At 44.3% G+C, this 22,570-nt stretch overlaps 1 protein-coding gene across 1 annotated transcript in view; it reads right to left on the bottom strand.

The window, feature by feature from the left end:
• Nucleotides 1-22,570, bottom strand: part of SLC25A48 (solute carrier family 25 member 48) — a 249,519-nt gene that overhangs the window by 84,976 nt on the left and 141,973 nt on the right. Inside the window, exon 4 of the mRNA XM_086931515.1 lies at nucleotides 16,992-17,244. Within this exon, the coding sequence (XP_086787641.1) occupies nucleotides 16,992-17,244 (253 nt within the window). The remainder of the gene's footprint in view (nucleotides 1-16,991; nucleotides 17,245-22,570) is intronic.

Here is a 22,570-nt window from a genome sequence, read left to right as displayed (position 1 = left end):
CAGTCATGGCTCATTTGTACTTTGTATCGATGTCACTAACTTTCCCACAATGCCCTGCATACTTCAAACTTTGTGTAAATGTCTAAGAATTGGTTTTATTTACATTTTGTGATGGGAATTTCTGGAATCTGTGGCAATCCAAAAATTGCCAACCACCCAGTAGTCCTACATTTCTACACATAAAAATGAAACCCAATTATTGTGGTTCCGCCTAGGGACCACAATAGGTACAATTATCAAAACGCAAGATGGACAATCTTTTTTTTCCCATTCAAGACCAAGGGATTTTTTTCTGTAGTGTGGGTACCCGTGGATTTTGAGTCCGTAATATTCATCCGCCACCCAGGGAAACCTACCAAACATGCAAATGTCTGAAAATTAAAGGCCCTAAACGCTACATGGAGAGGTAAGTGGTAAGGGTAACTGTGGTATTTGGAACCAGGCTCAACTGCCACCCGTGGAAAACCTACCAAACACATGCATTTTTGAAAAATGGAATGAACAAGGGACAGGGGATTCTAGGGTTGTGTGTCCTGTATGGATCCCATGATGTTTTCGTACCCACAATGCCCTGCACACCTCAAACATTGGGTAAAATCATGCTGTTTCTCTCTAACTCTATGAGGGAAACTTCTGGAATCAACAGGAAGCCACAAAACTCCTACTACCCAGCATCATGACAGTTGTCCCGAAAAAAATGCTGCCCCACTTATGTGGCTGAGCCTAGTGCCTACAACAGGAATGGATCAAACAAAGGACAATGGGAGTCCCCTTGCAAGGATATGTGTTTTTAGACATCTGTTGCTCCCCCCAGATTCCAGTGCTTTCTGCTTCAGGAAAATGTGTGTTTTTAGATATAAAGTGTGGGTTGCAAGGACTTCTGGGTTAAAAAAAACTGTGATAATGACGCAATTCATGCCCCTTGGGCTCTCCCAGATGTCTAGAAATGTGTAGGTTTCCCTATGTGATGGCTGAGCCGAGGCCCAAAATCCACAGCCACCCAAATTGCAAAAAACGGTTTGTGTTCAATGGAAAAAGTTTATGTGTCCTTTTGCATTTTCCCTCCCCACAGATTGCAGCTCTTTCCGTTACAGAAAATGTAGGGAAATTAATGGTTTTAGACAAAATTGAAAATTTGCATGGGCTTTTGGGTAAAAAAAACTGCTGAGACTCACTGAGGTTATGCCACAGTGCACTCCTCTGAATGGCAGGTTTCCGTAGGTGCAGGCTGAGCTAGGGCCCAAAATCCACAGCTATCCAAATGACAACAATAGTTGGGTTTCAATGGAAAAAGTTGATGAGTCCAAATTAGGTTTTGACCCCTTTACTGTTGGGGGCTAGGCTTACTCACACAAGAGAGTTGCCATTTTTACCTGGAGACTTAGGGAACGCTGGGTAGTAGTAAATCTGTTGCTCCCTACAGGCTCCATAACTTTCCATCACATAAAGGTGAAGAAAATGTGTTTTTTTAGGAAACGTTTGAGGGTTGCAAGGGCTTCTGGGTAAACAAAAAACCTGGTTCAAGTCACACCACTCTGGTCTCCTACAGCTGTTTGAGTTTCAGAAATATGAGGGTTTGTTAGGCTTCCCAGGGTACAGGCTGAGCTACAGCCCAAATTCTGCAGCTGACAACATTGAAGGAAAGGGCCATTTTTGGGGGTGGAAAACTTTTATCTGTTCATGTTGCATTTGGACCTTTTCCTGTTGCAGGCACAAGGCCCACTCACAAAAGTGAGGTGCTATTTTTATTGGGAGATGTGGAAGAACTTTAGGTGGCAGGAAATTAGAGGTCCCTGCAGGTTATAGAACGTTCCTTCACAGAAAAGTGTGTATAATGTGCATTATTAGGCACAGTTTGAAAGTTGCATGGACTTCTTTGTGAAAACACCTTGTATACCCATACAAGTAGGCAACGTCTCCCAGTAGCACAGCTCACCCCCAGGTGAGGTAGTTAATCCAATAAAGCTAAATAATTTTCTCCAATAAATTGAATTTATTGATCTTTAGTTTAATTTCATGATGAAAGTTTCCTATTCATTTCAAGGGAAACGTATAATTTATGGTGTAGAAGAATGCATACATTGCAATCAAGCAAATTGATGGGGACAAACCCAATGCATTTCGGGCGGAGCCCTTGGTCTTGGGAATTTAGTCTATAAAATGAAACGGAAAACAGAGGATATCAATGATGTACGGGGGTAGGTGTGTAAACACACAGAAATGAAAGTGTACTCAAAAGTAAAAAAACGTGCTGAGGCACGAAGATCTGTGAATCTGAGGAACAGACAGAAATAACAAGCATTTGCAATGCAATAGGTCTCGTATTAAAAAAGTTTGAGATATTGGCATTGCTAATAATAATGCAACACCAATAGCTCAAACTTTAATAATGAGAGACCTATTGCATTCCAAATGCTTAATGTATCTGGAGTTTAGGAAACTTCCATCAGAATTCACAACGTTTTCGTACTGAAAAAGTAAACATATGCATAATTGTGTGTCCAACCAAATGAACCTAGTTCCGTAAATGCTACTAAATCAGTTACTCTTCCATGTTATGCCTATAAATCCCGCATGGCTAAGTTTGATCTCATACTTAAAACATTGGCGCCTACTTCTTACTGTCACTCTTTCATTGACTTAGAGAATGATTATCAAAGTCGTTCTTTGCTGCCTATTGTCACAGATTAACGTACAAACTGGCCAGCGCTGCTTTGGAAGGCATAATGGAAATGCTTTTTGAGTTCCACTAAAGTGTCAGCCATCTTATATGGTAATCTTAATGTCTACTGGTATACAACAGATATGAAGAGTATGTAGTGCAAGGGCTATGACAGCCTATTTTGCAGCTGGGGAACCGGGGTTGAGTCTAGGCTAGAGGCTCAACATCCCGCGATTCTTGCCAAATCACTTAATTTCCCTGTGCCTGTGAATGAGGCCCTTTGTAATGCAAGTGTTGCTCTTGTAAAGTACTCCGAAATTTCACGCTATTTTGATTTGCAGGAGGGGGTGGTGGTAAACTAATACAACGGAGTGAGGGGAAACAGCGGGGTGAGAAGGGTGATAAGGAACACAAACATCAGTAGTGGAAAGATGAAACACACGCACTCCATACGAGTGCGGGGATGCAATTTAAAACAAGTCCCTCAGAAGCGTGCTGGCAGTGGAAGGACACTGGCCGCAAGTCACTGACAGCCAACAGGAATACTTGGTCCAAGCTCCAGGTAACAGCCAAGGAGAATGCTAATGCTAGCTGATGACGTGAGAGGCTACTACTGACCAGTGAGAATTAAGGAAAGTAGAGTGACAAATGGAACGGCGTCCTTTAGCTGATGCCATCACCAGTTAATAACCAGCCTGAAGGAAGAGTGACCATACCTAAAAATGACATCATCACACACGGCATCCTATGGTAAAGCTGCTATGCCCACAGGTGATGACATCATCAGAAGAGACCAAAGAGAAGGGAGACGTAACAGTGGTGAAATCGGAGTGACCAATAGGAAGAGAGCCATGCTAACGGTGTCCACCACAATCAGCATTGAACAGTACTGTAAGAAGGGGCCGCATGTGCCGGGCTCACCTTCAGAGTGCAGGCGTGCTCCGGTGCGGGGACGGCCGTACGGTGCAGGACCAGGTCGGAGGAGCTAGAATTGATGTCGCAGGTCTGCTCCAGCACAGACCCCACGACTCGTGCACACCGACACACGGTAGTCCTCGGACCAGCGCAGCTGCTGAGGGCCGCAGGCGGGGTGATGCAGCTTCACAGGCGGCTCCGGGGGCGTGGGGATGAGACGAAACCCCGCTCTCAGCGCCGGCTGTTCCTCAAGCAGCATTGGCTCGGGTTCCTCCGTGGCTGACATCTTCCCTCCATTCCGGCGTCATGGCATCATGGCGTCACGGCGAGTGAAGAAGGCTCAAACAAAAATAACAACAAGCAGCATGCGCTGCCCACCCCTCGCGCACACCGGCACCTTGAGCATGCGCCGCTGCCATGTTTAGGTCAGCAAAACACACAAGATGATGAACGGAATGTTTCACAATGGCAGAACATTCACCCCCAGTCACAGATCTGGGTTAAATCCATCGATATTTTGCTCACTAAGCCACCCCGGTTCCGACATGGCCATATGCAAATCAGTCATGGCCCTGGGCCTCATGGGAACAGTCCAGCCCAAACTGCCAAGCCATGTCTTCCCTGGACCGGAATCAAGCATCCTAGAACCGGTTTCTGGCTATCAGCTGTCTTCAGCCAGGATAGCTTGACTCCAGTGGCATAGTGAGCACTGGACCCACGCCTGGGCATACCCTTTTCACATAGGGTGAACAGCAAAACACACAAGATGATGAACGGAATGTTGCACAATGGCAGAACATTCACCCCCAGTCACAGATCTGGGTTAAATCCATTAATATTTTCCTTACCAAGCCACCCCAGTTCAGACATGGCCATATGCAAATCAGTCATGGCCCTGTGCCTCATGGGAACAGTCCAGCCTTAACTGCTAAGCCATGTCTTCCCTGAACCGGAATCAAGCATCATAGGACAGGTTTCTGGGTATCAGCCATCTTCAGCCAGGATAGCTTGACTCCAGTGGCGTAGTGAGCACGTGAACCACGTCTGGGCATACCCTTCCCACATAGGGTGAACAGCAAAACACACAAGATGATGAACTGCATGTTGCACAATGGCAGAACATTCACCCCCAGTCACAGATCTGGGTTAAATCCATCGATATTTTGCTCACCAAGCCACCCCAGTTCAGACATGGCCATATGCAGTCATGGCCCTGTGCCTCATGGGAACAGTCCAGCCCAAACTGCCAAGCCATGTCTTCCCTGGACCGGAATCAGGCATCCTAGGACCGGTTTCTGGCTATCAGCCGTCTTCAGCCAGGATAGCTTGACTCCAGTGGCGTAGTGAGCACGGGACCCACGTGTGGGCATACCGTTCCCACATAGGGTGAACAGCAAAACACACAAGATGATGAACGGAATGTTGCACAATGGCAGAAAATTCACCCCCAGTCACAGATCTGGGTTAAATCCATCGATATTTTGCTCACCAAGCCACCCCAGTTCGGACATGGCCATATGCAAATCAGTCATGGTCCTGTGCCTCATGGGAACTGTCCAGCCCAAACTGCCAAGCCATGTCTTCCCTGAACCAGAATCAAGCATCCTAGGACCGGTTTCTGGCTATCAGCCATCTTCAGCCAGGATAGCTTGACTCCAGTGGCGTAGTGAGCACGGGACCCACGTCTGGGCATACCCTTCCCACATAGGGTGAACAGCAAAACACACAAGATGATGAACGGAATTTTGCACAATGGGAGAAAATTCACCCCCAGTAACAGATCTGGGTTAAATCCATCGATATTTTGCTCACCAATCCACCCCAGTTCGGACATGGCCATATGCAAATCAGTCATGGTCCTGTGCCTCATGGGAACTGTCCAGCCCAAACTGCCAAGCCATGTCTTCCCTGAACCAGAATCAAGCATCCTAGGACCGGTTTCTGGCTATCAGCCGTCTTCAGCCAGGATAGCTTGACTCCAGTGGCGTAGTGAGCACGGGAACCACTTCTGGGCATACCCTTACCACATAGGGTGAACAGAAAAACACACAAGATGATGAATGGAATGTTGCACAATGGCAGAACAGTCACCCCCAGTCACAGATCTGGGTTAAATCCATCAATACGTTGCTCACCAAACCACCCCAGATCAGACATGGCCATATGCAAATCAGTCATGGCCCTGTGCCTCATGGGAACAGTCCACCCCATACTGCCAAGCCATGTCTTCCATGGACCGGAATCAAGCATCCTTAGGTCAGGCAGCGGTGCACAAGACAAAGAAAAAGTCCCAACAGTGCAGACTAAAACTGTAGTTGGTGGCCGCTGCTTCCGGACTACACAGATGTCAGTTGTACATCAACAGCCAATGAAAATAAAGGAAAGAAATGCAAAAAGGACACTAAGCCAATGGCAAGCAGCAGGAGAAACTAACGGCTGCTTGCCAATATATAGAGATTACTTAAGGTCTCGCTGAGACAGCGCATGCGCTGCCAAACACAAGACCTAAAAACCAAGATCGTCTTCAAAAAAACATGCTGATGTATGGAAAATGGTTTGCACTGACAAGTGAAAATATTAATGGCAAGAAAACATGCCCGTGTAATGAATAGGAGAACGAGTCTCTAAACCAGAGGTCTTCAATCTGTGGGGCGCGACCCCCAGGGGGGTCGTGGAGTCCTGGGAAGGGGGTCGCAGATTCTGCCAGAGTGCAGTTCGGGCTGATCGAGGGTGCTCAAGGCGGAGGCCGCCTAATTCACACCAAGGTGTGAAAAACATCAAAGCCTCGTTAACAAGTAAAGGTCTTTTAAAGACCTGTGATAGTACTCTGGTGTGCCTTTGTGTGTGTCCAAGCTGTTTCAGCCAGGCTGACATACACGAGCTGAGGGGGGGGGGGGGGGGGGGGAGGAGGCTGTAGCCCTTCGAGTTCAATGGAATTAGCTGTGGGTTTACTTTTACTTTTAACGTTTTATATAGCGCTAATTTAACCCGTAGGTATCAGAGCGCTTTACAAATACACAGTAAACAGCAGAAGGACAGCAGAAGGACATTACAATCATATCATTGGTTCAAGTCCCACGAGCCCTCATACCTGGCGCCTGTGCAGGAGAAATGTGGCTGAGAGTCTGTTCTTCACAGTGAGATGTTTTCACAGCCGGCTGTGACCCTCCCCCCTCCCCCCCCCCCCCCCAAGCAGGGAGGCACAGAGATGCCCTCCCATGAGAGAGGAAGACGAAGCAGAGAGATACTGACCCCCCATGAGAGAGGCACAGACAAGGTGGGTGAATGAATGATGGGTGGATGGATGGATGAAAGGGTGGACGGATGAAGGATGTATGGATGGATGGATGAAAGGGTGGATGGCTGTATGGATGGACGGATGGAAGGATGAAAGGGTGGACGGATGTGTGAAAAGGTGGGTGGATGAATGATGAGTGGATGGATGTAAAGATGAAAGGGTGGATGGATGGATGAAGGATGGATGGATGTGTGAAAAGGTGGGTGGATGGAGGATGGATGGATGAAAGGGTGGATGGATGAAAGGGTGGATGGAAGGATGAAAGGGTAGATGGATGAGGGATGGATGTATGGATGGATAAAAGGTTGCATGGATGAATGATGGATGGATTTGTGAAAAGGTGGGTGGATGAGTGATGGGTGAATGGATGGATGTAAGGGTGGATGGATGAAGGATGGATGGAAGGATGGAAGGATGAACGTGTGGATGGATGGATGAAGGATGGATGTATGGATGGATAAAAGGTTGCATGGATGAATGATGGATGCATGGATGGATGTGTGAAAAGGTGGGGGATAAATGATGGATGGGTGGGTGGATGGATGGATGAAAGGGTGGGTGGATGAAGGATGGATGTATAGATGAAAGGGTGGATGGATATATGGATGGAATAATGAAAGGGTGGATGGATTAATGAAAGGTTGTATGGATGAAGGATGGATGTATGGATGGAAGGATGAAAGGGTGGATGGATGAAGGAAGGATGGATGGATGGATGGATGTATGGATGTATGGATGGATGGATAAAAGGTTGCATGGATGAATGATGGATGGATGTGTGAAAAGGTGGGTGGAAGAATGATGGGTGGATGGATGGACGGGTGGATAGGTAAAGGATGGATGTATGGATGGAAGGATGGAAAGGTGGATGGATGAAGGATGTATGGATGGATAAAAGGTTGCATGGATGAATGATGGGTGGATGGATGTGTGAAAAGGTGGGGGATGAATGATGGATGGGTGGATGGATGGATGAAAGGGTGGGTGGATGAAGGATGGATGTATGGATAGAAGGATGAAAGGGTGGATGGATGAAGGATGGATGGATGTGTGGAAGTGTGGGTGGATGAATGATGGATGGATGGATGTGATGAGGTCTAACAGGCGCATTTATGGTTGTCGATAGTTGTTTATGATGAGGAGTACCAGTTTCTAGAATCTTTTGTCGGAAGGGGGTCCTTACGCCTAAAAAGGTTTTACAAGGGGGTCTCGGCATCAAAAAGTTTGAAGACCTCTGCTCTAAACAGTGGTGATAGACCCCGATTGGATCGTGAAAAGCAAATGGACGGAACACGGTGATCAGAGAAAAGAAGATCAAGGTGCAAACGTTATGAGAACAAATCAGTGTGAAAAACAATAAATAAAAGAGACCTTAACCCCAATGATGTACATTGGCCTGCACCAAAGTTAACTAGAAGAAACATTCAGCCGAACATGTGAGCACTGTTGTTTTACACAGCTGTACTTTCTCTCCTTATTTCACACACATTACTTCACATTCATTCTTGGTATTACCATCTACATTTGCCATTGTTTATGATGTTGTTCATGTTTTAGATCACACAGTTTCATTTCATACTGTTCTCGTCTGCCTTTCTTTCGTCATTCACTTGTTCACAATGTTTAGGAAAAGTATATATCTCCATATCCATGCACTTAATACACATTAGACCTTGCCTGGATAAGCTTCAAGCTGTTCAGAACCAATTTAGAGATCCCTTTATTTTCTGACTACCATTTTAGCTTGATCATCAGGCTGTTAATTTCTGCTTACACTGTACGTATGTATTATAATCTGCACAGTGTATAACTGGCACAGTGCCGATCTTGCATCTCTCTGTTGACCAGATTTGGCACAATGCCCCTTTTAGTTCTGCCAGGGTGGAATAATAGTGTATATACGACCCAGAAACCAGTAACTCAGTGAAGAAGGAGGCTGAGAGTATCAGTGTGTGCACTGACTTCCTTGCTGGCCACCGAGAATGCATGAATACAGACAAACACATTTCATTTGTTCCTGAGCAAACTACAATATTGTGTTTCTTTTACTGTCCCTAGGAGGGTGCAAAAGTATTTATTTCCCCAACAAATGTCGTCAGAAGTGAGATGCGTTAAATGTCACTGGTAAGTGAGCTGAGTACCTTGCCCCCATGTCCTTTCAAAGTTTAGAATATAGCTACTAGTGAAATAGAGGATTGAGCTGTACATAGACATATAAGCTGGTAGTAAAACAGGGGACTCAGAAGTAATCAAGTTACTTTGTGTCAGTAATATTACACTGGCAGTGATTTATGCTTACGGAGGATTATAATCCATGCAGAAGAGCCTGTGCCAGGAGGAGATTGTTTTCCAAATAGAAGACATCATCCCAAGGTATTGTGAGTGGAGCGTCTGATTGGCAGGATGTACCAGGACAGAGGGAAATTATTTTGAAATATTGATCAATGACTGTATTTTGATTGGACTATTAATGGTGATGTGCAGATATGTTTTGTTACATTTGCATAATGACTGTGTTTCTTTGAGTAACAGATAAAAGTGTCAACAGTTTTGGTCTCTTTTCTCCCTCTATTCTGTTCCCTCCACTGTTTAAAAATGTTTTCCTTGCGGGAGACTTTTGGTGTGTTTATCTTTCAGGGTGTAAGTGCCCAGTGTGAGTAAAAAGAACATTTGATGGGAGAGGATCTCTGAGGAAAATGATTATAAGCCCGCTGTAAAAGTTGTTTAAAAAGCTGCCAGGAGAGAAATGTTTATGAATCAACAGCAGATGGATAGCCCTGAAGATAAAGGTAAGAATGCGAATTGCATAAAATCTGTTAAGTAGTTTCTGCACTAGTGTGGGCAGGGACAGGGAAGGCAGAAAGTGTTGCTGTAACAAAGTCTACATGGGTGTTGGAGACAGGCGGCATGTACACAGAACTGTAAGAGCAGAAAAATACCTACGTTCTAGAAGTGACATTTATAAAACAGTAATGTAAAAACTAACTTTACCAGTAGGAAGGCATTGGATAGAAATAGATGAGGCCTCACATTAGCGAGAAAAAAAAATTGTGTGTTTGATACCACCAGGACATGTAAAACTTGAAAAAAATACATATTCCACCTTTTATTTATACAGCACCCTGCCTTATTAGCTAATACATCCAGTGGATTTGGCCCGGTCTCTGCATACCTTCGGACTTTGAAATAAATTTACAAGTCTGAGATTGTAAAGTTGTGGGGCAAGGTGCCTGGCAGTGTCCGGGCAGGGGGCGTCATTGTCGGGTGTCACTGGACTAAGTCACAGTGACTACTCCTACATTCGGACTTTGTCTCTTTTTTGAAAGTCCAAAATCTCTAGTGGAACGTAGCTGCAGGCTGTAACCAACAAGGCTCTAAGACGCTAGATACTGCTTCTGCAAGGAGATGCTGAACAGGTTTGGCTACTGCAGAGAAGAACATAGCGGGAACTGCCGCTAAATCATGCTGACAAATAAATGGCCTTGTGTGGATCGACAAGCGAACAGGTCCCAGGATCCTCCTGGTTCTCAGAGCAATTTTTGGACAAATATTTCAAAGTCCTAGGTTTTGAATTTGGGGTATCTGGGCACCTTTAGCACCCCTTCCAAATGTCCGGTACTGGAGAGGTACTACTTGGAGGTTCAAGGTTTACTCAGACAGGGTCCAGGTGCAGGTTCAAGACAGTTGGAGCCTTCTTGTCCCTGAGGCTCTGATCAGGAGGCCAGCCAACTAGCACTTGGAGTCACTGTTGAAGGCCTTGGTCCAAGTAGCAAAACAGGGATCAAGGAACAGGGCAGACCACTGGGGGGCTCAAATCAGGCAGCAGAGCAGTCCTACTTCATGCAGCAAAGTAGTCCTTTTGAAGTACACAGTAGCCAAGAGCAGCAGATAGTCCTTAGTCAGGTTCAGGAGTGAACTGAAGAGTAGGTCTGAGGGTCCTATTTTCTGGTGCCCCCTCTGAAGTGGGAGAAACATATGGAGTTTTCTTCTCACAAAGGTGTCTGAAATGTCCTGTCTCCCTGCCCTGGCCCCAGTCTGTCTGTGGGCACAAAAGGATATTGTGAAGTTCTTTGTGTGAGAGCAGGGTACAGCCCATTGAAGTACATGGAAGGGCTGTGTCCAACCAATCGTGTTAATGTTACATTTCTTTAATCTTCTTTTGAGAGCATGAAGTAAGACGCGGATTGCTGGCATCCAACAATTGAAATCCATTACGGCACAGGAGCCATTTACTATTGAACCACCCTGGACATGGGAGGGTATAATCTGAACGCGGAGAACATACTGAATATCACAGCATGTTTGCAACTTCTTACAGAGTAATAAACTTGAAATCTAAATCTAGAAATGAGCCCTGATGAAGTCCACAGAAGCTGGACAAAACGCATTAGCTGCTTGACTGTTTTTTATCACAAAAGAAGAATCAAGAAATTTAACATTAACAACATTGGATGGACCCACTCATTGGTGGAACCTGAGTTTGGTGGTGCAATCCACAGTTGTGAATAATTTATTTTTGGTCATGAAGACTGCTCTCTGGAGACAGCGGGAGTGGTGGAGGTGCACACCATTGGAGCATAATATTTCAAGTATCTGGACTCTTTGTGGGGTACTTTTGTGGGCAACTTCTGTTTCTTCCTTCAAGGGGAGGTGCATCACATACACACAGTGGTGTGTTTGTATGGTCTCGCTGTTTCAATTTTGGTATTGTACATGTAGGGCTGTGTACAGCTTCACCCCACCTCTATCCTGCCTCAGACGGCCTATCCGTCACATGTAGTTACTCTACTATGTAGTTGTCTTGGATGAATACTCAAAGGCAAACTACACCAAGCCATGGGACCCAGGAACAGGCTGCAGGCACCAAATGGCTAGGCCAAGAAATGCCGACTTTCTAAAAGTAAACAGAACAAATGATGGAGAGAATGCCGAAGAAATCAAACATTCACCCTTGGTCACAGATCTGGGCTTAATTGTTTTTTACTCCCCACACCTCCCCAATTTAGACGCAGCCTATGCAAATCAGGTTTGACCCTGCTCCTTATGGGAACAGTCCAGTGAACACAGGTCCCACGTCTGGGCTTACCCTTCTCACTTAGGGCTAAAAAAGCAAAAAGAACCTATGATGGATGGATTGCACAACAAATCAAACATTCACCCCCAGTCGCAGATCTGGGTTTAATCCATTGTGTTTTTGATCACTACACCTCCCCAGTTTGGCCCCCTCCGTATGCATATTAGTCTTGACCATGCTCCCCCATGGAAACAGTCTAGCCCAAACTGCCAGGCCAGGTCCACCGTGGACCAGAAACAAGCATCCTGAGACCGGTTTCGGGGCATCACCCCTCATTAGCCAGGCCACCTTGCATCCAGTGGCACAGTGAGCATGGGACCCAATTCTGGGCATACCCTTCCCACTGACAGCGACAAAAGCAAAATGAACAGATGATGGAAAGAAAGCTGAACAAATCAAACATTCACCACCCAATCCCAGATCTGGGTTTAATCCATCATTTTTGTGTTACCACGCCACCTCAGTTTTGACCTAGCCATATGAAAATCAGTCTTGACCTTGTTCTCCAAGTCCAGCCTGAACTGCCAGGCCAGGCCCTCCCTGGACCAAAACAAGCATCCAAGGACCGGGTTCGGGGTATCACCCCTCAACAGCCAGGTTATCTCGAATCAAGTGGCACAGTGAGCACAGGTCCCAAGTCTTGGCATACACTTTCCACTTAGGGTGACAAAAGCAAAAAGAACAGATGATAGACAGAATGTTGAACAAATCAAACATACATCTGAAAAACAATGGACTTTCTCTGTGCGGGGGTTAGTGTTTGACATTGTTCAGCATTCCGTCCATCAATTGTTCTTTTTGCATCTCTCGCCCTAAGTGGGACGGGTATGCCCAGACGTGGGTCTGGTGTTCACCATGAAACCAGAGTCTAGGGAAGACCTGGCCTTGCAGTTCGAGCTGGACTGTTCCAATGGGGAGCACGGTAAAGACTGATTTGGATATGGCTGGGTCCAATCTGGAATGGAGTGGTGAGCAATAACATGATTGGTTTAGACTCAGATCTCTGTACAGGGGTGAGTGTTTGACATTGTTAAGTAATCCATCCATCAATTGGTATGTTTGCATGTGTTGCCCTAAGTGGGATGGGTATGCCCAGACAGGGGACCCATGCTCACCATTCCACCGGAGTTAAGCTGTCCTGGCAGATGAAGGAAGATACCCTAAAACCAGTCCTAGGATGCTTGTTTCCTGTCCGAGTAGGATCTGGTCTGGCAGCTCACGCGGCCCTATTCCCATGGGGAACAGGGTGAAGCCTGATTTGCTTATGGCTGGGTCCAAACTGGAATGGTGTGGTGAGCAAAACAGTGATAGATTTAGGGTCAGATCTCTGTACTGGGGGTAAGTGTTTGATATTTTTTCAACATTCTGTCCATCAATTGTTCTTTTTTGCATTTGTCGCCCTAAGTGGGATAGAGATGCCCAAACATGCGTCCTGTGCTCACCATGCCACTGGAGTCAAGCAATCCTGGCTGAGGAGGGGTGATATCCTGAAACCAGTTCTAGTAGGCTTGTTTCCCGTCCGGGGTGGATCTGGCAGTTTGGGCTGGACTGCTCCCATGGGGAACAGGGTGAAGACTGATTTGCATATACCACTGTTCTCTTTGCTTTGGCGTTCCAGGACCCCATCAAACACAAGGCATTCTCCGTGGAGATGTGGGCTCCACCCCAGGCATGTAACTCATCAGGGAGTGGGCCCCATGCACAACCCCGTCCCCTACTACATTACAAATAGAAAATGCACTGACTCCCAGGCTCTGGACCCCTCTTTTTTCTTTTTTTTTTAAGTGCTTTCTGTCCTTTTTAAAAAAGTTTTTCTTTGTCCCTTATTTTAAACTACATGTTTAAGCAGAAGCTCTTTCTCAGTAGAAACAGACAATCAATAGAGTATGTTAGCTGGCAAAATAAGGATAGTCAGCAACCACTTATAATTCAGAAAAACAATAAAAAAAGGCTATTCCCAAATCATGTTTTAACTCATAGATTATACATGATGGCTGGTACTGACTGACAAGAATCAATATGATAAATTGCCCTAAGGTCTGGTAGTACAACAAGTATAGCTGGCCACTGTCACTCCAGATCAGATGGATCTTAATGCTAACATATGGCTAGGCTAAAAGAACTTCTGGGTGGAGACCAAAATTATTCTAGAATCCCAATACAGTGTTCTTTTATGTAGCCTGTAAACAGGCAATTACGGCAATCCCCCTACTACAACAGTCTCTATGCACAGATACTGGGTACCTGCATCCGTAGCTGTGTCCATATCTCTCTCTGCAACATCCACAACTATGCTATCTGAAGTCCTGCACAACAATTCAACATTACCTCTTGACTTTATGCACTGTACTCAAAATTTCCAATGCAAATTAGACCAACCAACCCCCTTTCAATTGTACACCTGATGGACACTCAGAAAGACCTTTCAAAGGGTATGGAAACCACAAGATAAATATCAATAGAATACAATATGTACAGGACTTGTGGAATGCATTTGAGGCACATAGTGTACATCCATGGACCCCGGCCAAAGCCATTGCGTACATATAGGCCATGGTCACAGGCTCAGGACTTCTTCACGACTGTAAATTGCAAAGGGGTCCCTAGACTCAAACTGTGTAACCTAGAATTGTAATTTCAGGTAAAATGTTTGTACTGTATGCAGACCATAATAATAAATGTAATTTCATGAAAGTCAGAGGGTGTTGCAGATAGGGTCAGACTGGGGCAGAAATTGGCATGAGCAACAATTCAAAAGCGGCCCCTATTAGCATATCAGAGTACTAAAAAGTGGCCGTTAAATCTGTGTTTTGCAAGTTAAGGGAGACTGCATGCATTAGCCTTTGATGCGGGCAATGTTTGTTGTAATATCTGAGAAAACAACAGCAAAACTTCCCATCAGACTATAAAAGCGCCCAAAAACATCTAAAAACCGGCATATACACTGACCAACCAGGCCTGCCCTTATAAGGGCTAGTCCTACCCTGGTTGATGGAGTTTGTTGACTTTTGATATGTTGAGTTGTTTTGTACTCTTTTGTGGTGGTGTGCACTATTGAAATGTTAAGTTGCATTTTTGAGCTCTTGTGTTTTGGTGCTAAATTGTGTTGTTGGTGTGTTGAATCACTAAGCTGTGTTTGTGCTATGTTTAATTGTTGACATGCTATTGTGTTGTCCTGATGATATATCTTGTGATTTTGCATTGTTGTGTTTAAATATTTGTGTTTTTATCTTGTGTAGTGTTGTTCAGCTTTGCGGTTTGTGTTATGGTGTCGGGCCTGCTAATATTGTATTTTATTGGTGTATTGTTGTGTTTTTCTACTGTTTTTGTTGTGCTGTGTTGTAAAGTTGAACTATGTTGCTTTGTTTATATTATTGTATTGCAGTGTTTTTAAGTTATATTTTGTTGCCTTATGGCGTCCTTTTGTGTGTTGTTAGGCTATTGTTATGTTGTGGAGTTGTGTTGTGTTAATGTGGTGTGTTGTGTTGTTGGGTTAAGTTGTTGCGCTGTTGTTGTACTATTGTTTAGTGTTGTGTTGTGCTGTGGATAAGGTGTTTAGTTTTACATGTTTGATGCCATTACTCTGACATTCCCAAAACACCATATATTATGTGTCTATGAACTTAGGGTCTTAATATTACTTTGGCGGTTTTCCAATGTAACTGCCACCACTGTGGTCCAGGAAGACTGCCAAGACAGTTGTGAGCTCACACGCTGGATTGTGGGTGTAATCCAGTGCGGGCGGGCAGTGCTGCAGGAGTCTCACGGGCGACTGTGTTAGGTTCATAGGAGAGCTTAACCAGCATACTGCCGCAGTGAGAGTGCCAGCAGCACATTCCTGCACGGAGTGGCATGCAAATTGCTGTGCATGCCATACCATGCAGGAAAGAGGATGTAATTCCAGAAGGGCAGTACACGTGCCCCCCCCTTCCATATGCCTCCCCTGTTAGGGCCCCCTTACCTGCATGTCCGCTACCCTTTTCATGGCGGGGTCATGAAAAGGGCGGTGGATATGCAGGTCAGAATAGGCTCGGCTGTGCCGGTAACTGCATTACCAGCATATTCAGGAACATTGTCAGACCTCAGCGGCAGATGGTCCCGGTGGAGGCAGTAGTCTTGTGGCAGTCCCACCGCCACACTCATACTAGGGTGGGCGAGTGGTGGTCAGACTGCCACCGCGAGGCCGGCGGTCCTTGACCGCCGTTCTTGTAATAAGGCCCTTAATGATGGACACATCAACCAGACAAACCACAGCTTGTTCACTAAATGCAATTTTATGACACCAACCTTTAGTAGACAGATGCAATTTAGAAAGTAAATAATGAGGTGAGTTTAGTTATCATTTTAACATTAATACTATCACTAAGGTTACATCACGATTTATTATTTGAGCATATGTTGCTATTTAATCATGTTGTGCTTTTAGGTGTTGTTAATTATTGGTATAAGATTTGTGAGGTCACATGCGTTGCTTCAGTGTGCATGTTATGCTTTGCATGGCTTGTGTGGGAATAATGGGGCATATTAGCAAGGAACCAGGTTAAAATTAACGCTGTTTTATCAGCAGGAAACTGCCGATAAAGCGATGATAATGGGCTTGCTAATATGCGTTATAGAATTTCTATAGATTCCCAGGTTAGATGTGCAGGACATCTAACCTGGGATTCTATAGGAATTCTATAACGCATATTAGCAAGCCTATTATCGCCGTTTTATCAACAGTTTCCTGCCGATAAAAATGGCGATAATTTTTAACGAGATTCCTTGCTAATATGCCCCAATGTTTTAGAGCGCTAACCGTAATTGACACATTTATAGTTCAATAAATAACTGTACCCTAACTGATTCTTTAAGTGGATTTTTGTGTTGCAACCTTGCACAGGAAGTCAACTCTTCTGTTCATGGCCATAGGCTCTGCGGCAGGGACTGCCCACCTAGCTTGACCATTCTACCAGACCCTTTATCCAACAAAACCATTAGCCATTACCTACTGCGCCCAATATAATGTATGCATAAAATCCAAAGCATGATCATTGTCTTACCGTTAGTGGTTGATAGAGTCTGCATTTGCAATCTGATTTTTATCAGATCCACTGGAGCGCCAACTCCTACTGAAACAAAGCCTGCCACCATGCTGGCAAGAGCCAAGTCTGATATAGCCGGGGATTTTTTCGGGCTTCCATATCGATGCTGACTAATGAGCCTTAATGTGTTACTGAAGACGCCAAACACAACAGAGTTGTAGATCGCAATGCTGGCCAATGGAAAAGACATCCCTTTAAAGAAGCCCACAACCTGTCACCAAAAGAGAACACATTTTAAGAGGAAAGCATTCAAATAACTCATATACCAATTATTATACATTGCGAGCCGAGCTGAAAGGGGGCAGAGCACACCACAAGGTCTAAGGCAAAGAAACAGTCAATGTGTGATTAGCGGGGTAGCTTATTTTTAGTCGTGAAAATGGACTCTTTCTACATCCTGGTGTAGTGTTCTTAAAAGAGATGTGACTTCAGCTCAATATTAAATTGGTATGTCATAAATTTTAACTCACAAGTCTCAATCGTTATTCAATTTCAAGGAGTTTTTATTGTTTCGCAATAGTTGGCATCCCTTACATTAACCATATATTTCTCACAGGGTGCTCCATTCGCAGCAACAATAGTGCTTGTGGCAAAGTGGAATTGTTTGCAATCGAAGGATATCAAATTTAACAATCAATCATAACAAATCAAATTACTGCTGGGCCACAGACTCCATAATAATTCAGGTGGGCAGGAAGCAATATCCCTCAGATTACCTTCCAACGTAAAGAGGTGGTGACAGTTTGTTCTTATGATCCGGCGATGCATGGACCCGTTAAAAAGAATGTGCACTGAATACATCTCTTTGGGTCTTCTGCTGGAAAGTATGCTGGAAAACACTGGGGCATATTATCAAGACCTGCAATGAAATTATCGCTGCTTTAGTTGCAGGAAATTGCCGCTAAAATGGTGATAATGGGCTTGATAATATGCCCTTGTGAATTCCAATAGAAGCCCAGGTTGACACCAGAACCTGGGCTGCTATGGGAATTCACAAGGACATATTATCAAGCCTATTATCGCTATTTTAGCAGCAGTTTCCAGGCGCTAAAGCGGCGATAATTTTATCGCAGGTCTTGATAATATGGCTCATAATTATTTCTAGAGCTACTAGCAAAGGAGTCCGATTCATATATGTCGTTCCTAGTGTTCGAAAACGCTTCAATGGACAACCCTTATTTCTTTTGTGAAAGGCAAAAATAATACTTTAAACTTTTAGCCGGCTTTCATTGGTCTTCTCATCATAGTATTCTGCATCTCAATGATATGAAGGAGATGCACTTCTATTATTATTATTTTTTTTTACTTACTCAAAGTCCAATCCCTGTCATCTCTGCCAGTGAAATGGTCATGTTCTGGTTGGTAAATGGATTTGGTTGATTTTATTAATTATTAAACAAATAGGAGAACTGATACTTTGAGTCTCAGTTTGTCTTTTGGGAGTAGGTGATTGATTTGGAGGCATTTGGTGAGGCCTTGTTAGCTTGCTGAGGATTCACAATAGCTAAATAGATGTATGTGTGTTTATTCCACCTGTGAGTTCTTCCCAGGGCTCATTCTAGGATTTGCTGGGCCCGTGCCAAAAAGTGACTATGCGAGGCCCATCTAATTTACATAAGTGACACAGCTCCGGAAGCTGCTTTGTGCAGCTCCTCCTCTCAGCCTCCTAGAAGCACCTCTTTTACAGCTCCTATCGGGCTGAAGGAGTGAGAACTGCTTGTGGGCTTACAGTTAAAACTGTGGAGGCTCTACAATGCTGACAATGGGCGACCTGCATAGTCTCTGCATGGTCTCCTTGTAATTGGGACATGAGGAAGTGTCTCCCTCCCCTAAGCCTCCCGACAACATTTCTGCGAGGCCCAGGAAATGGGGCCCCTCCCAGGGACCCTAATAGCAAGGAGACTCTTTGCTTTTAGGTGAATCGGCAGGAAAACAAGAGGACACACCACCGATGAGGGGCCCCATGCTGGATCCTGAGGGCGAGGCCCTGGGCAGCTGCCCACACAGCCCATGCCTAGCGCCAGCCCTGGTTCTTCTCTTCTAGCTTTCTTCTACATTTTGAGTTAGGATGGGGCAGCATTACAATGTTAGCGTTCAGTACACTCTGAGGTGTAAAATCAGTGCTTAATACGAGCCGGTGGTTTCCGGTGCTCGGCGCCAGCACATAATGTTTAACAGCAGTGCTCGTGACAGTCTGCCACAAGGTGGCGCTGTCTCTGAATTTAGAGATGGGCACAAAAAAGTTAATTATTAATTCAATATACATTAAAGTGACTACTACCTGTCACCCAAACTATTCTTATAGCTATGGGGGCCTGAAATAGTCAGAATTGTCACACTTGTATGAATGTGATGGTTAGCATTTGTGTAGGTACTGTCATTGACAGCTTGGCAGAGACAATGTGCGGTGCAAGCTGCAGAGTCCTCCTGAGGAGAGACTTGGCACTATTATTAAACACTGGGTAAAAGTCAGATTTACTGGATGTCATTTTAATGGAAAAATTGCTTTAAGCTCTTAGAGCTACCTTAGTAGGCTAATATATTTATTTGGTGTTTGTTTGTTTTATTTAAACACCAAGAAACTGCTTAGATATGAAACAAATATTAGCTATGCCTTTAGAAATCTTTGATGAAGAATTAAAAATAATGAGATAATAAAGCCACTAAATAATAGCAGCCTTCATTCACACTACTCGGGCAGCCTCTACATCTACATGAGTATACTACAATTTTTAAATAAATACTACTTTCAAAAGCACATAGGTGCAGAAATCGCCTTTCAGTTGCCACAGATGTTTGTCTCCAAGGGAGAGGCAACTCATACAATATAAGTTGCTGTCTGGCATCCATAGCTTAACCCCTGAAGCACCAAACCGTTGCACCAACGTGAATATGAGGCATCTTTTAATAATAACTTTGCACTGAATTTTGGAATGAAGAGAGACAATTGAGGAATAGTTGGAATCAATGTATCAAATGAGCACAGGATGCGGACTTGGAACTATTAAATGAACCCTTGCACAGTGGCTGCTGGTGATATTTGAAGGTAGTGAGGCGTAAACGCTGGGCATGACTTTTATATAGCAAGCAACACAAACAAGTCTAATGGACATAACTGGGGTCCAGGGTGGGATCCTCTCCGCAGAAAAAAATGAAAAAATATTGGCAAATGGTGCATGTAAAGCAAATTAATGTAGTGATAAAGCAAGGCTTAAACAGCAGTGGTAACATGTAGTCTTGAAATGTTAAACACATTAAAAACTGCCCTGTATCTTACTGCATTAATGCATGCAGCATTAACTTTGGAAACAAGTGCTCTAACCAGGCTTCGGGAAGCACCCATAGCTGCAAACAGTAATATAGAAATATGTGCAGACAGGTCTTTGAGTGTGATTTAAAAAGTGGGGGTTCTCTATAAAGGAACATGTCAAAAACATTTTTGTGATACGCATAGTGTGCCACCAGAACAGTATTTTGGTTTCTCTCCGAGATGTAATTGCATCCAGATAAATGACACAACACCTGACATACACCTAAAACTGTCAGTATGATTGGCTTTGTCAATGGTTGTTAGATGTCCAAGATAAATGAGTAACAACAAGGATTTGTTATAAATGATTTACATTTGAAATGTGTCAATTCTGAATTTGTAAGTCTGTGAGTTAAATAGCATTGAGACCTCTGGAAGGAGTTTTGGTCTTCAGTTATGTGCGCTTTATGTTAGATATGTATCCTCTTATTCTCCATATCTCTTCCATCTGCATATCTTCTACCACCTCTCTTTGCTCTTCAGCACCCTCTTTTCACTCTTTGCCGAATACACTTCTTTCTTGCATCTCCCTCACTTCACAGCCCCCAAACATACACTGCACTCCCTCAAATGTAAGCACTTTATTTTCCCTAACTTTTGCCTTGCAAATATTTTGACATCTTAATACCCCCTTCACAATCATTTGCACAGAATTTCAGTTGCAATTGGAATATACAAACCCTGTTCTGTATGTTCTGCAGAGAGGCCAACCCACTGACAGGCACTTTGTTCAGCTTCAACCTTAGCGCTGGTGTGCTCAATCAAAGCCCCTCATAAACACCTGGCATGGCTCAAAGTGTGCACAGAAAAAACAATAATATTATAAAATAGCTATCCCTTGGGGAATCCAAGAGTCATTAAAGCAGGTCAAATAAGACAGGAGCTAAATCGCTGAATGCACTGCCTTAACGTTTTTAGCATTCATTGTTCGTAAATCAATCCATGTTTTTGGCATCATGGTTAAATTAGGGGCATGAAGACAGGGACAGTATTAATGTCAAACTGAGGTACACTGGCTGCTTAAGTGACAGACACACAAGCACATTGGGACCCTGGCACAGAATTTGGGGCTCTTCCACTGACATGGGCATAATGCACAGGTACAGTGGTAGAGGGGCAAAGATGATGGGACCAGGGCTGTGTCTTGAGCACAGTATCAAGAGGGCACTGGCAATAGTCTTTACCATACAAGGCTGCACCTAATTAGCACTTAACTAACGGGACTTCGGATTACCTATATTTGGGCATCTCTTTGCATCCGCCGAGGCGGGGCTAACAACCAATTAACTCCTAAACTAACTCGATCTTCATAGTATAAATACCACACGCCCTAGGCTAAATCACCAGTCCAGCAGAGCTGCGTATGGGGATACATCGAGGAGGACTCCTACCGAGTTCGTGAGTATGGTGTTGGTTGCTGTTTTTCTGTGAACCTACCCCAAAGTAAGGGGTTTACCATGCTCACCTAAACAAAATATCTTTTCTCCAGATTGCATATTGGCAATTAACCCCAGACGTTCCTGAAGGCTCATGAAGTCTGTATTTTCAAAAAGACAAGTATGACTAAAAATCTTTTTCCCTTATTTATATCCTAAAAAACGACCTGATAAGAGTGTGTTTTCTGTTATATGTATGTATGTCTTGTATGTGTCACTTTTTTACAGGGCTAACCAGCATGTAGTTTTTCTAGGTGATTGCACCTGCTAAGACTGTCTAAAGTGAGGGTTACCAATGTTTTTCCTCATTTTCTTTTCTCAGGTTATGCAAATTGCATTTTACTTGAGCTATACCGCTGTAGGTACATTGTAGCCTATAAAGCCATACACATATTTATTTTCTGTCACTTTTTGTAAAGAACCGAATGACAGTTTTTTACATAGTGATACGTGAGTAAGGTGGGGAAGTTGTGTCCCCGTCCTGAAGAAGGAGTTTGGTCTCCGAAACATGTCGACGCACACATGAGGTGATGTCCATAATCACGACGTCCACACCTCGCACTTCACTTCTTTTAACAGTACCAGCCCGGGGACGTGAATACAATTTTTTTTCTCTAAACCCACGAGCCAGGTGCTTTTTAATTATTTCACTAATCCCTCCACTCACATATAGAAATACCACACTCACATGCACCACATATAGTCATTTACTAAAAGTGCTCCGGCGTAGTCGTAGGTCGTAGCACGCCGCATCCCGCTAGAAGGGTGCGAAGACCCCTATGATGAAGCAT

The sequence above is a fragment of the Lissotriton vulgaris genome, chromosome 7 (genome assembly GCF_964263255.1).
Source record: "Lissotriton vulgaris chromosome 7, aLisVul1.2, whole genome shotgun sequence".
In the NCBI taxonomy this organism is placed as follows: Eukaryota; Metazoa; Chordata; class Amphibia; order Caudata; family Salamandridae; genus Lissotriton; species Lissotriton vulgaris.
This window is presented reverse-complemented; position numbering and strand designations above follow the sequence as displayed.